A 15435-nucleotide genomic window follows, 5' to 3' on the forward strand; every position below is an offset into this window, starting at 1 on the left:
GCAGTTATTGATCTTTCTGCTGAATTCCATTCTCCTCTCCCAACCTTCACACCCACTCTGAGGAACCTTCTGAGTTGAGGAGATGGATTCTTGGGGGTGGATCTCTAAGGAAGTTCTACCGGACAGTGCTGATATAGAAGGAAGCAGGATCATCTATCCCATTTCTAAAACTGTAATGCAGAAACATGGGATCAAATGCTTTGCTTGCTAAGATTCAGCTGTCCTGCTCACCTGACACAAGCAAATGACATCACAGCACCATGACCTGAGGATAATGCAAACCCATGGCAACGGCTTGCAAAACCACCCTGCATCAGGCAGGAAGTACCAATTTCCCAAAAAGGGAAACTGAGGCCCAGCTGTTACCACCCATGCAATGCACATTTCTACAACCATTGTTTTCTCACATTCCCATCTCTCTCCTGCCCCAGATCATGAGGCTCTCGAAGGTGGTACCATGCTTAGGTGCTCAGGGCTGAACAGATCTGACTCACCCTGGGTTCCACAGTTCATTAAGGGCAGGAAAGGGATTTGATTCCAGGTCTTCTGTCTCCCAGGGCAACATTCCTTGTTAGGAAAAAGCCCTGGTACACGGCATGGTCAAAACTCCTTTTGGCCCAAACCCTGCATGTTCAGGAGCGTCCAGATTAGAAAGAAAATCACAGAGCAGGCCCTCAAGGACACTTCAACCAGTGATGAGTCCCTGGACTGAGCTTCTTTTCTCTGTCCCTGGATTTCTTAATTTCAGAAGGCCAGCATCAACCAGCTGACCAGAAGGAACCAGCTCCACTATTTACCCCATTACTCTCTGAGTAGAGATTAGAAATAAACCACACAACAGAAGCAGGTAAGAGACATGATTTAATTTTACAAAACTATGACAATACAGCAAGATTTGATCGGGGTATTGTTTCTTTTTTCTGTCAAGTAAAGTTTGTTTTAAAACACCTGGAATATAAATTGGAAACATAACCATTTCAAGGAAACAGAGTCATTTAGAAAAACAAGAGAAAACAGCAAGCAGCAATGGCAGCAGCAACATGGGGAGAAATTGGTTCTGCTATGAGGACAAAACAATCAAACACCAATGTGAACCTGACACCAAGCTGAGTTGAGGGGCGGGACAAGGGTGGGCAGTAACCATCAGAGAGGCCTGAAGGTTTCCCAAGTGGGGCCATACTGATGACTGCTGGTCAGTGGGTGGAGGGAGAAGCAATGGCCTCCTGTGCACAGGCCCATCCCACCCTCTTACAGGGCCTATCAGCCATGTGGCAGTGATTCATAGCCAAATCCCGAAGGACTGGCGCTGTACAGCTGGCTTCCTTATCTGTCACCTGCTCCAAACCTGTGGCTGTGCAGGTTACTGTCCCACCACGGTGAGCTCAGTGGGTGGTAACTCATCAGAATATCAACATACTCTAGGGTGGCAAACTTGCCAGGGAGAATTTAAAAGCTAGATGTATAGGACTGCATACCAAACACTTTTTTGGAATGTTTGCACCACAGCCAAGGCAGAGTTAGGACTACTTTGGGGAAGCAGACTAGGAACACCACCAGCAATATTCCTAGCCTTTTCCTCTAGGAAAAGTGTGTCCAAAGAACACTGGGTGAATTCTTGACTACAATCTGAGGTAATCTAATCATAACTTGCACGGGTAGCTGACGCCAGGCCCAAAAAATGGAGGGAAGAAGGGCAAAAAGTTGCCACAGAGAGAAAAGGCTAACATATAGAACAGAAGAAACTACATTACAAGAGGGCTCAGAGATGACTGGAATGTGGCCTGAGGCCGGGGTGGCTGGTGGTGGGGCCCACGTGGACCCTGGGTGCACACAGCTCTTGTACTACTTGATGTTGCAGGAGTGTGGCAGGAGATAAGGGAAGGCATAGAGGACTTCCTGGCCCAGAGCAGCAGCAACTGTGAGGGAGATGTGTCCTCTTAAACACTCAGTCCCCTGCTACTGACTCCTGTGTCATGATGGGGATGAGCCAGAGAGACTGGGGACTCTGGAGTGAGGAGTCTCAATATTCCTTTCAGCTACAATTCCTCTCCCTGAACACTCTGTGGGGGGGACTATTCTGCTAGACTTCATTTGGAAACCACATATGAGGTCCCTGAAGGTGAGGGAGCAATCAGACTCTAAGCTATCACTGAAAGAACAATTTTAAAAGTGTTGTTAGACTCTCCTCCTTTTTTTAAACACTTATTCACATTCTTTTTCTCTTCTGCTCCTGCACTCAGAATTCTAAGTCAGAATGGAATGTTCTGAAGGTTTAGGAGGCAGCAGTTATGTGAACATTAGTATTTTCTCTGTTTTCCACATTTTCGTGAACGCATTCTAGGACGGAGCTCACCAAAGTCTTCAACTTCATTTTCATAATCATCTTCCTGAATGATACCTGTTTAAAAAGAAAAAGAAAAAGCACAGGGTGGATCAAGATGGCTGATTAGACACAGGTAGTATGGGCCACCTCCATGGAGAGGAACCAGAATAGTAAGTAGATACATTTTAAACAGATCTCTGGAGAATGCCAAGATTCACCAGAAAAGTGATGGGAAGCACCAAAAGTGAGTACGGAGAGTGCTCAAGGCAGCTTGCCGGGTGGAGGACTGAGAGCCAGGAGGGTTCCTGGATGCAGGAAAACAGCAAGAGAGAAACGCCAAGGGCACCACACTCTGAACAAGCAATTAGTCCCTGGAGAAACCTTTGAGCCACTGGGGCTTTGGGTCTGACATAGGGAGCTGCCTAGAGACGGCACAGAGACATTGCTCCAGAAAAGAAATGCCCTGGAATCCCACAGGCATCCAACCTCAGCTGGGTGCCATTTTGAGAGCCAAAATACTGGGGATTTAGAGACACAGCTGCTGCCACTGTGCTGCTCCAAGAAGGGAGGGGGAGAACAGGTGCTCCCATGCACCGTGAGAGAGTCCTGCAGCTTGCTGCATGCTGGTGTTGAGATCCAGACATGAGTAGACCTCACTCCCCATAGTTTCTTGCCCACACAGCTTGCCTGGATGGTGCCACGCCCCCTCTGCCCCAGGCCCGATGCGTCATTTTGAAAGTTTAATGCTGGGCTGCCGTTGAGCTAAGTTTGGGCTGACACTGCTGCAGTCACTGCCTGGCTGAGGAGGGTCAAGGAAAACAGAACCTCCTATGCATATCAAGGGCAATATCCACTGCCCAACAACGTGCTGCTGTGAGACAAAGACGTGAGGAGACCGCACTCCCCACAGATTCTTGCCCAAAGTGCCTGCCTAGAAGGGACCCTGCTGCCAAACCCCCAGGCCCCAGACGCCAGGCCCCAGCTCCCTTTCCCCACATCCCTCACCCTGTCACAGGCCCAAGGGGCCTTTTGATAGTTTAACCTGAGATATGCCCTATACTGGGCTGAATTTGAGGCAATAAGGCTAATGCCAGCACCCAGCTGGGGGAGGGATAAGGGAGACCAAGTTCTCCTAAGCACACTTAGGACAATACCCACCACCCTGCCGCAGGAAGCTGTGGGACTGGGGACTAGCCCACCCAACCCACTGCAACTTCCAGCAACACTAACAGGACTGCGTGGGTCCCAGGGGGTTGCTCTACCACCCATACCACACCAGATGTCCATGGGACTAAGAACAGTTCACCACTCCTACTACTAGCTTCTGAGCAAGTCAACTGGAGGCCCAAGAATTGGCCCTCCAGGAACCACTAACACCAGTGTGAGTGTAAGCTGCACTGGGGCCTAACAACAGGCATACTCAACCCACTGCTTCCACCAATGGAGCCCGAAGACTGGCTCAGTTGGCATCTGAGACCCCAGCAAAATCCTAACACAACCACAACTAATAACTGTACCTTAGAAGCCACTAAGAAATCACAGATACCACGGATCCTGTGTACAGCCGAAGAAGTCACACAAAGATCACACTATTACAGGCACCCAAAATCAAAGCCAAAGTATCCTGTTCAACCAACAACATACATACATCCTCAGGAAAAAATTCTCCCCTAAAAAACCAATTTCAAAAAATTGGGACAAGCGCGTGCTATACCAGAAGTACAAATATCAATGAAAGGACACAGGAAACATGCAAAAGCAGAGAAAGATGACACCACCAAAGAATCACAACAATTGTCCAGCAACAGATCCCAATCAAAAATAATTTCTCAAAATGCCAATAAAGAACTCAAAATATTGATTTTAAAGAAGCTCAATGCGACACAAGAGGAATCTGATAACCAATACAAAGAGATCAGAAAAATAATTCAGGAAATGAAAATTTACCATGAAAAGAGATCTTGAAAAACAACCAAACAGAAATTATGGAACTGAAAATTCATTGAAGGAAATACAAAATACATTCAAAAGCTTCAATAATAGAATTGACCAAGAAAAGACTCTTGAAACTTAAAGATAGATTGTTGGAAATAATATAGTCAAGAAAAAATAATCAAAAAGAATAAATAAGGCCTGTGAGATGTCTGGGACTACATAAGGGACCAAACTTACAAATTATTGGTATTTTCTTTTTTTTTTTTTGAAAGTAGTATTTATTGAGAGGACAGAAAATTTCCCACAGTGGGAGGGGACCTGAGGGGGTTTGCCCTATTGGTATTTTCAAGGGAGAAGAGAGATCAAAAAGTTTAGAAAACCTTTTAAGGAGATAATTATGAAAACTTTCTAAGTCTAGCAGGAGAGTTAGACATCCAAATACAGTTGGCCCAGCAATCTGCAAAATACACTGCAAAAAGGGCTACTATGGTATATTATATTCAGAATGACTAAAGTCAATGCAGAAGAATTTTAAAACTCTCAAGAGAAAAGTATCCAGTCACCAATAAAGGAAAGCCCTACCAAACTAACAGCAGACTTTTCAGCAGAAACCTTAAAGGCCAGAAGAGAATGGATTGGCATTTACTAAGTGTCAAAAGAAAACTAAAAAGCCCAACCAGATTTTTTATTGGCACAGACATTTGTGCCAAGTCCCTTCAAGTTTTCCCCATCTGGGGAGTCTAGAATTTCCAGGAGCATCTGGGGTTGGTAAAATACCTGCAGCAAAAAGAAATGTGATCCAGCTGGGAGGGGGCAGCAGCTAGAATGGGCAAGAGGAAAGACATTCTGGATCACACAGAACTCGGTAAGGTAATTCTGAATGCCAGAAAAAAATTCATTCTACACAAGTTTTTAATGCTCTGTAGGAAGATAAATGCAAGTTTCCCCAATAATTTTGCTTCTTTTGTTCAAAAGTGCATCCCCAGGCCCAGAACAGCACTGACATATATTAGACACTCAATAAATATCCACTGACTTAAACGAATGATTGACACAGGAAAACATATTTATCAAGGAATGGCTTTGCAATCCTTTGTCTGTCCTTGGGAGTCACTGTATATTGAATATGCACAGTGACTGAACATCATCAAAATCAGTTCATGAGCAGCAAGAGGCTTTTAGCAACTAACATCAGCCTGGAATTATGGCCCTCATAGTCAGAGAGGAAAATACAGATATTATGTTGCTAACAATTTCACACACGGGGTGATGTCCCCAGACAGTGAGAGGACACTATTGACATCACTGGGAAGTCACACCTCAGATTCACTTGGGAGCTAACAGTATCAAGAACCACAGGACTTAAAACATTACCTGACCCTGGAATAAATGACTCCTTACCTTCTTTGTTTAAGTGGAACTCTGTTTTCATCAGCCACTCTCGTGCATTCCCGACTGACTGGACCAGAATGTTGACCAGCCGAGTCATCACCTCCTCCGCTATAGAACAAACCAAAGAACAGGGGCTCTGAGTGAAAAGGCTGCTATAGAGACCAGAACACTTAGTACTGGAGCCAACACCACCACCCTCACCCCACCTCCACCAGGAGCTGGTCTCTGTGCGTTCTCTGAAGAGAGCCCTCCTTATAGGGTGACCCAGAGCTGCCTTCTGCGGCCACAAGCATAAACTACAATTAAAGGCTAGCCTGATGCCACTACTGTATGTCTGTAGAGATTGTCAATTGCAAACATTTTCAGGAACTTTCATGTTCAGACTGTCATTAAGCCTTAAACTGAAAAGAGTGGTTGAACTGTAAAATGTTTTAAAATATTCAATTTCACTAGGTTTACACATAACATAACTTCCACTCAGCGCTGCCAAGAAGCAGCTAATAAGGCAGCTAGGGGAAACCTGATTCTAAGACCATATGTGAATTCTTCTAATTAAAGGCTTACACTGGGACCCTCCTAAAAGGACTTAAGAGACAAGCTACACAATTCTAGATCTCAGTCAAGGGTTCAGTCCATAGTAGGTGCTCAAGAAATGATCATTCACCTCATCAATAAGGGTACTTGCACAATGAACATTTGTATACCTAACCCTGAATTAGACCCCACAATTTCAAAATAAAAACAACAACAACAACAACAAAAAGAAATGATCATTCAATAATGAATCAAGGAGAACTTTCAAGAATTTTCTCAAGACTTTAGGGCTGGGCATGGTGGCTCACACCTGTAATCCCAACCCTTTGAGAGGCTGAGGCAGGAGGACCACTTGATGCCAGTTCAAGACCAGTCTAGGCAATACAGAGGGACCACATCTCTACAAAAAGTAAAAAAAAGAAATTAGCCAGGGATAGCAGTGTGAGCCTGTAGTCCCAACCATTTGGGAAGCTGAGGTGGAAGGATCACCTGAGCCCAGGAGGTAGAGGCTAAAGTGAGCCATGATGGTGTCACTGCACTCTAGCCAGGGCAACAGAGTGAGACCCTGATTCAAAAAGAAAAAAACAAAGACTTTAAACATTCTCCCTATATCCTCTGCATAGAATTATTTAGCAAACTGTTATCTCATCCATAGCAACTGGGGAAACAATCCTGGCCAAAGATAATCACAAACTTTTAATTGGGTGAGGGACCGTCCAAACAATGAGGTTTTGCTGTAATTTGAGAGCATACATTCCTCACTTGTATGCTAATACAAGATTCCACCATCCTGAAGTCAGAAGTTCCTACAAGTGATTTAACTGTGATTAGCAGTCTCCAGCTTGGGTCTAACCCTGCCTGGGCTCCCATCTCCGCAGGCCCTTACCGCCAGCCCAGGCCTTTCGTCTGTAGAGGTCTTCCACTGTATCTGAAACCCTCTTGATGTGCTCCTGGACCTTCCTCTGCAGCATGTGGCTATGCTCCTTAGAGCCTACGTGACTGTGGATCCACACGCTCTGCTCAATGTCCTGCACCACCAGCCTGCCTTCATCAATGGCTGGGTCCACCTGCTCATGGAAAAATTCCGAGTATTTCTGGTAGGCCACTTGCTGCCTCTGGTGGCTTTCCAGCTGGATGTGCTGCTCATAAGTCTCGCTGTTCCTCTCCTGACACTCCTTCCCTTCCAGCTCGGCTCTGGAAAGGACCGCAGCCTCTGAAGCCACACCCTCAAATGCTTTACTGGGGCTGAAATAGTTCTCAGGGTTCCGGGTGAACTTCACCCCACATAGGTCACACTGGGTCCTGTCCACATCAGCCTTTTTGAAGTTCCCGGCCCCAGGGTCCCTGGCCTCCTCCCTGACATGCTCCGTCTGGGCTCCCACTCTTCTCCTCCAACTGATGCACAGGGATACCACTAGGCATGCCCTTCTCAACTTCCGCTGGATGGAGGCCTTCCGCTGCTTCTGAGAAAGGATGGTGGCCAGGACATGGTCTCGGTCTTCCAATGCCAGCTCATCTGTCTCATCCTGACCAAACTCACACTCAGGCTCGGCAGAGTGGTCCACGGGTTCTACACAAAGCAAGCGGTTTAGCTTAACCTCCTCATGATAGAGGCCGCGGACCACAGACCCTTTGGTGTGCACGCTATCCCACCTCCAGTGGCAGTCCATCAGGTACTCTTCATCCCGCTCCAAGAGCAGGTCCTGCAGTGCCTCAGCCACAGACTTCACGTTGGTTGCCATCAACACCTGCCTCACCACCTTCAGGAGCCTCTCGGGAACCTGGTCTGGGCAGTCCATACTCATGAGCTGCAGCCTCTTCTCAATCTCCTGGAAGTGGCAGTACAAGAGAGGCTTGCAGTATGGCTGTACGATCTCCTTGGTATTCACTAGCATCACCAAGCACAACACCAGTGTCCGCTCAGCCTCACCCGAAACCACATAGTCTATTTCACTGAAAGCATCAAGCAGAACGTTGAAGTTCACATTCTCAGAGCCACACAGCACCCTGACGAGGTAAGTGAGGTGGAACCGGAATTTCTGAATGGCTCTTGTTACATCCTTCGGTTTGTATTCCTGAATGATGGAGAACACATCCCCAGACTCCTTGTCCTTCTTGCTAAAGATGAACTCCCAGTAGTGCAAAAGTGCAATGTAGCTCTTGGGGAGGCACAGGATGGCGTTCTTCCAGAGGCGGGCCAGCACTACCCCACAGTGGACAAACTGGAACTCTAGCAGGGCCACTGTGTTCCCAATGTTGGGGATGAGTGGTTCTTTGCACCTCTTGATGAGGAAATTCATGAAACGAAAAAAGAGCCTCTTGTAGTCTTCTGGGTTCCTGTACACATAGAACTGGTCGATGCAATTCTCCAGCAGTCGGATGAAACACAGGTGGGTCTTGTCAGAATTTCTGTCATCCTTGTTGGGCACCAACATGCCAAATTTCCCTTCAATTCCTTTCACCCTGCTGCCTCTCCCCCTGCCCCTTTCCTCTTTTTCAGACTCTAGAGTTTTGAGCTCTCTGTTGTAGTTGTCCTCCTCCTGATGGAGTAATTTTTCAAATTCCTCCGGGTAGCTGGAGGAGAGAAGGAAAGCCTGCATGGCACTCAGCCACAGGTCTGTGGATTCTCGGCGGCTGCGGGCCGTTTCGTTTTGAAACAGTAAGTGGATATACTCTTTCAAAGCAAACCTGAAAGATCGGAAGGATTTGTAACTTGGTTTGAGAATTTCTTTGCACGCCATGGGGTTTTCTGACAACACTCTCTGATGGAAATGCTTAGGGAAGAGGACATTCAGGAAGGATTTGCAAAGGTCATACATATCTGTAGACAAAATATAATCAATTGTTCCAAGTTCTTCAGCCAAGATGTTAGGGAATACATTTTTAGCTTCCAGAAGCAATCCCTTGATTGCCACCAGGTTTATTTTCGACTGAACTAAGCACTTGGCCTCACAACGCCGCAGAGGCCTGTGAAAATCTTTACAGTTTTCATCCTTACATTTTAAGCCTACAATAAACTTCATGCAGACCCCTGGGAAGGTCTTCCCAAGCAGGCTTTGTGTGATCTGACACAGCCTGCTCAAAAGGTGTTTGTTTAGGGCTAATTTCACTAGGTCAGTCATTATCAAAAAGTAATCTTTTGTTTTCTTCTCTTTCAAGTTCAAATCCAGGTCAAAAATTATTCTTAATATGGGCCCAGGGTCATTCTGAGCTATCTGGCAATACTTGGCATCCACCTGGGAAATCCCAAAAAACTCAAAGCAGGACTTGACCATTTCCTTTTCAGCATTGTTTGTCACTCTTTTGAGGGCCCTGACCAGATTGAGAAGGACTTCCAAGCCCCCTGGAGCCAGGGCCAGAACCTTCTCAGACTCAGCCTCACAGTGGCTAGCTGCCTCGTAGAGGGCTTCTACTACTCCGGCTGAATGATTGAGCGTATCAAACTTGAAGAAGGCATCCTTGAGTTTCTGAAAGTCTCTCAGTATTACTCCCTGCAGGAAATGGGCCTCAGCAATGCCAGACATCTGGCGGGTTTGATAGCAGAGATCAAGTGCTTCTCTCAGAATGACCTTGGTATGTTCTATGTCAGAATCTCTGGCCACATTGAGGCGGGCGACGCCCAGCAGACACGAAGCCTGGAAATCCTTGTCAGCAGTGAGTCTGGCAGCCTCCAGGAGGCAGCCATGTTGCTTCATCAGCAAGGCAGCTTCCTCTCTCCTACCTTCCCTGTTCAGCAAGTCTGCAGCCTCTGCTAAGCGTTTCCGAGACTTCAGGAACACCAGTTGGTCTTCTATGTCTAGCTTCGAGAGGACAACCATCATTTCCTTGATCTTATTTGCACTCAGGTACTTGGCAGCAGCTTCCAAGTAAAACTGACTAGCAGAATAGGAGAGCTTGGAAATGGGAAGGGTCTTGGTCTTTAACATTTCTTCATACCTGCAAAGACAGGATGCAAATGTCAACCTATCACTAGCCAATAGAAAATTTCTTCCAGGATACAGTCACAAGAGCAACTTAAAACTACCACATGTAGATACTACAAAATAAGACCTAAACTTGTCAAGTATTCATATAAATGCTTCATTTTACACTGTTATCAGTATAATAACAATGAATAATAGATTCTTGATTCTTCAATCAGGCATTAGTGTGCTTTGAGTGTTAAGTATGAAAGTCAATCTGTATAATAAAATTTACACACAGTCAACATTATCCTTGAAAAACTTCCCTTCAGCCCTCATAAAAGCATGGTGATCATTTTGGGAATACAACTCTGTTAAGTTTGATAAGTGATTTTTTTTTTTTTTTGAGTTGGAATCTCACTCTGTTGCCCAGGCTGGAGTGCAGTGGCATGCTCGTGGCCACCACAGCCTTGACCTGCTGAGCTCAGGCGATCCTTCCACCTCAGTCTTCCAAGTAGCTGGAACTATAGGTGTGCACTACCATGCCTGGCTAATTTTTTAATTTATTGTAGAGACGAGGTCTCGCCAAATTGCCCAGGTTGGTCTCGAACCCCTGAGCTCAGAAAATCCTCTCACCTCAGCCTCCCAAAGTGCTGGGATTATAGGCTTGAGCCACCATACCCAGGTGATAAGTCATTAATGAGAAAGGATGAAATGGAGGCTGTATACACATCAGTAATTACATTAGTCTTCCCTTATTGTCCAACTTGGGATTCTCCTCTTTTGCCAGGTGTGCATGTAGCTGGATTCATGTGAGATGAAGGAAGTTCTAAAGGGCTCCCCATTTATTCTGCTTATTGAGGTCAATATATCCTGTTATATATGCTCTCATCCCCACCCTCATGTTCTTTAGCCTCCTTTCCTCATGTCACCGTGTCAAAGCTTATAAAGAGAGTGGAAAACACAGAGCCCTCTTCTCTAGGAGCTTCTGACCCAGCACTGAGGCTACCACTCAAGTGGAAGGAGAGCAGCATGGCCGAGCCCTGAGAAGCAGCAGGACACCACCGCCCAGGGCAAGCTGCCCCCAGAGAGAAGTAGGAGGGAAGGAGGGAGGGAGGGAGAAGGGAGAGAATAAAACCACCTACTTTTCCACTGCAATAGCAGCTTCTTCAAAAAGCTCCTCTTGGCAGTACATTTTGAGTGCTAGATCAAATTCCTGTATCTGCTCAAAGCATCTGAAAGCATCTTTGTAGCACTGGCTTCGCTTATAGAAATAGGCAGCATCTCTTATCTAGGACAGAGTAAAATTTTACTTTTATTTGGAGTACTCATAATATAGCTTTCTAATCTTAAAAATAAACCAATACTGTGAATAATTAAGAGGACAGCCGTATGTCTGCTATTTGTTAGAATCCAGTGAAAAATGCTGTAACACAGATAATATTAGGAAAACAAATTCTTTACAGAGAGAAAAAAAGTTAAATCCCAATCTCACACCATACAAAAAGGCAAACCCCGAGTGAGTCAAAGATCTAAATGTGAAAACTATTGTGGGAAAATGGATGAGACTATCTTTGTGACCTTGAGGTCAAACTCAAGTGGAAGGAGTCTTCACTTGATTCCTTCAACAAATGAAGTCTTCAACAAAGCCCACCGCATAGAAACTTCAGGAAAAAAGCTAATAGATTGGATTATATGAAAACTGTTCAACAAAAGACACATGAAATAAAGTAAATACAAGACAAATATTTATTTATTTTTGAATTGGAGTATCACTGTATTGCCCAGGCTGGAGTGCAGTCACGATCACGTAGCCTTGACCTCCTAGATTCAGGAGATCCTTCCACCTCAGCCTCCTGAGTAGCTGGCACTACAGGCACTTGCCACCACACTTGACTCATTTTTTTTTAATAGAGACGAGGTCTCACTAAGTTGCCCAGGCTGGTCTTGAACTCCTGAGCTCAAGCAATCCTACCACCTTGGCCTCCCAAAGTGCTGAGATTACAGATGTGAGCCACCATACCCAGCCAAGACAAACATTTATATCTGTGCTTTCTAATCTGCTAGCCACTAGCCATATCTGAATACCAAGCCCTTAAAATGTGAGTTCTGCAACCAAGAAACTGAATTTTTAATTTTAATTAATCTGAGGCGAGAGAGCCACATGTGGCTAATGGCTGCCATACGAGACTGGACAGGTCTAGACATAAAAATAATTCCTGCAACCACAAGAAAAACATTTTCCTGGAAACACAAGAGAAAACTATGCAAAGGTTACAAAAAGACAGTTTGCAGCAGGGGAAGCTTGAATGACTAACAAATAAATGAAGATACTCAACTTCACTAACAATCAGAGGAATGCAAATTAAAACTGTAGTGAAATACATCCACCAGGTTTGCAAAAATTTTAAAAATCAAAACTCACTGAACATGGTCAAAAATGTGGAAACCACAGAACCCTTATAAATAAAGTGACGTGGCCATTCTGGAAAGCAAAGTGGCCACACTTAGCGAAATAAAGGACATGCATATCCCGGGGCCAACAAGCCCAGTCGTGGCAACACATCTCGAAAAAGTCTCACACCGGCCTGTAAGAACATACTGCACCACGGTGCTATGTGTGACAGTCAGGAGGCCATGGCAACCTGGACGTTCATCACTAGGAAATGGGTAAGTCAACTCAGTGGATGCCCACTCTGGAATATATGACAGTCAGAAGCATAGCCAGACCTTTACACTACATAGCAGGGGGTGGAAAAGGAAAAAAGCAGAAAAAGATGCTATTTAGATAAGCTTAATGTGTATATGTATAGAAGACACCACTATCTATATTCAATAATGTATGCATTTGAGGACATATACAAAATGTACTAGAATGGCTGCCAATGAGAAGAGAATGGAATGGAGATGGGCTGTGAAGAAGAGACTGAACAAAATAAAATGCCATGAGTGGGCACTGTACCCACCAACGGTGGGCTTGCTATGAACAGAAAAGTATATTTGACTCCTCTTCCTTTCACACTTCCCATCCAGCCCATTAGCTACTCCTAACTGCTCAGATTCCCTGATATCTTCTGGATGTTCCCCTAGTCCCACCACCTCTACCACCATTGTGGTCATCCAAGCCCCACCCACTGTGTCAGCCTAAGCTACAGCTAGACTCTCCTAATTGCCTTTCTGCATCTGCTCTTGCTCCCTACAGGCCTCTCCACAGAGCATTCAAAGAATTAGCTTCATGTTATTCCTCCAATCAAAACCTTCCACTGGAACCCTGCCCACTTGAACAAAGCCCTGTCCTCACCACGGCCAACAAGGTCCTACTGACCTGCCCCTGCCATCTCTTCTTGACCATTTACCATTTCCACCCTCCTCCTTCTGCTCCGGCCAAACTGGCTTCTTTGCAGCTCTACAAACTCACCAGAATGCTCCCACTTAGGGATTTTGCCTGGAAGGTTCTTGGCCTGTGATACCCTTCAGCAGCTGTACTCATAATTTCTGCTCAAAATCAGCTTTCCAACCCCCCTGTCAAAAACAGCAGCCCCTGACACCCTCTCTCTTAATCAACTCTAGTCTTTCTAAGCCTTTCCAGGCCACTAACATCTGAGACACTATTTGCTGATCTACTCATCTCTCTCCCACCCTGGAAAGAGAAGTTCTCCAAAGGTAGAAGCCTCTGCTTTGTTGCCTGTGGTCACCCAGTACCCACAGTGCTTGGCACACAGTAAAGGGTCCACCTGTTTGTTGAATATTTTAATTTCATATATCTACTTAAGGTACCTAAGGTCCAAAAAAGAAAACAAAATCAAATGAAACAAAATATATGTGCCAGGCCCTCGAAAACATCTAGCTAGGTGATACTTGAGAAAACTACATAGACTACTAAAATAAAAAAAGATTCAGGTACAAGTCTCTTCTATGTCCAGAGACCTCATAGATCAAGGAGTTCCTAGACCAATCTTGGCCACTCCAATAAAACCCCCATATCCAGTACATCTAACCATCCCATCTCTTTTCCTCTTCTTAACAATGCTGACTACTCAGAAGAAAAAAACAAAATCCCTGTGCATGACAAAGGTTTTATTAGGTGCCAACTTTGGGCCCAACTGGAGAGATAAGAGAGAGCTGGCTCCCCACTCTGGTTTGCTCTGCTCGGTGAGGAGACCCCCACCTGCCATTCAAAGCAAGGGCCTGGAGATACTTCCCAGGAAACCAACTCTGCTCTCTAGAGAGAGGCAGGAAGCAGGCAAGGTACAGGAATCCCTGAAAGGAAACCTTACACTCCCATGGCACCCATACTAACAAGTCTTCCCAGAGGCAGAGTACATTTGGGGACAGGGAGGTGGAATGGCCTGAGGACCCAGGTGAAGGTTGCTTCTAAGCTGGTCGCTCTAAATCTTGCCAGTCAACGTGGATGAGATAACCATAAGAAGTCTGCTGTTGGCTGAGGGTTGCACAGCCATCCAGGGAGGGGACTGAGTAAAGAAAGGGACCAGACTCTTCCCTGCGTGGGGTCTAGAGCTGCAAGGATGTACTAGTGAGAGAAAGGAGAAGAAACTGCGTCTAGAGGCCGAGCCCATGGAAGTGGAAGGAAAGAGGAAAGCTGTGCCTCCAGAAGCCGGATGCTCTCTGCAACTTGAAGGTGCTGAAGTGCCGGAGAAGGGAGCACGGGCTGCATATATGGTCCTGGTCTCCCTCCACCCCCACTTTCAGAGGTACAGCTTGGCAGCCTGGGGGGCAGGATAGGTAAGCACACAAGAAAGGGGTCTCTGGCTCAGTCACAGCAGGCACTGGTAGGCAAAAAGGGGAAAGTGATAGGCATAAGCCTGTCTCTGTAGTCACTGGGTCCAGGGTGGTGGTACTGAGAATGAAGGGTAGGGGCTATGGAATTTGAAGAGGTCGAAAACTATTCTCATTCCTGGAACTGAAGACTCAAACTTCCACCCACACTGAAATGTCTTCTCCACTATCCCCATTTCATCCCGATCTCCTACACTCTAACATGTCACTTCCCATAATAAACATGGAGCAGGGCAGTCAGCATTGGGAAGGCCTTATCTGACTTGGGGCCACACTTCAAACTTTTTAGCACAGCCCACTTCCAACCCTCACGATGCCCAGAATGCTGTGAGGATCTGGGAGTAACATTTTACATGCAGACATGGAAACCTGCCTTCCTACTGGAGGGTCATCAAACCTCATATGGGGAAAATGTAACAGCCCACAGCTTCTCAAGTACAGCTTTTCCAACTACCTGTGGTGAAGGACCAGATTGTTTTAAATTTCCAATCCATCACAACTGATACATTAAAAATGAATCCTGGTTTTCTAGCTTTGGTCCCCTTCCCTGCC

General features: G+C 45.8%; 1 protein-coding gene across 1 annotated transcript in view; it reads right to left on the minus strand.

Moving 5' to 3' along the window:
* Positions 1-843: 843 nt before the first annotated feature.
* TRANK1 (tetratricopeptide repeat and ankyrin repeat containing 1) overlaps positions 844-15435 on the minus strand; it is an 85242-nt gene continuing 70650 nt past the window's right edge. Inside the window, exons 20-23 of the mRNA XM_021714044.1 lie at positions 11232-11377; positions 7071-10120; positions 5660-5758; positions 844-2398 (exon numbers count right to left, since the gene is read on the minus strand). Of these exons, the coding sequence (XP_021569719.1) occupies positions 2298-2398; positions 5660-5758; positions 7071-10120; positions 11232-11377 (3396 nt within the window). The 3' untranslated portion in view covers positions 844-2297. The remainder of the gene's footprint in view (positions 2399-5659; positions 5759-7070; positions 10121-11231; positions 11378-15435) is intronic.

Source organism: Carlito syrichta, unplaced genomic scaffold (genome assembly GCF_000164805.1).
Source record: "Carlito syrichta isolate Samal-C Ts95f unplaced genomic scaffold, Tarsius_syrichta-2.0.1 Scaffold305170, whole genome shotgun sequence".
NCBI classification, from domain to species: Eukaryota; Metazoa; Chordata; class Mammalia; order Primates; family Tarsiidae; genus Carlito; species Carlito syrichta.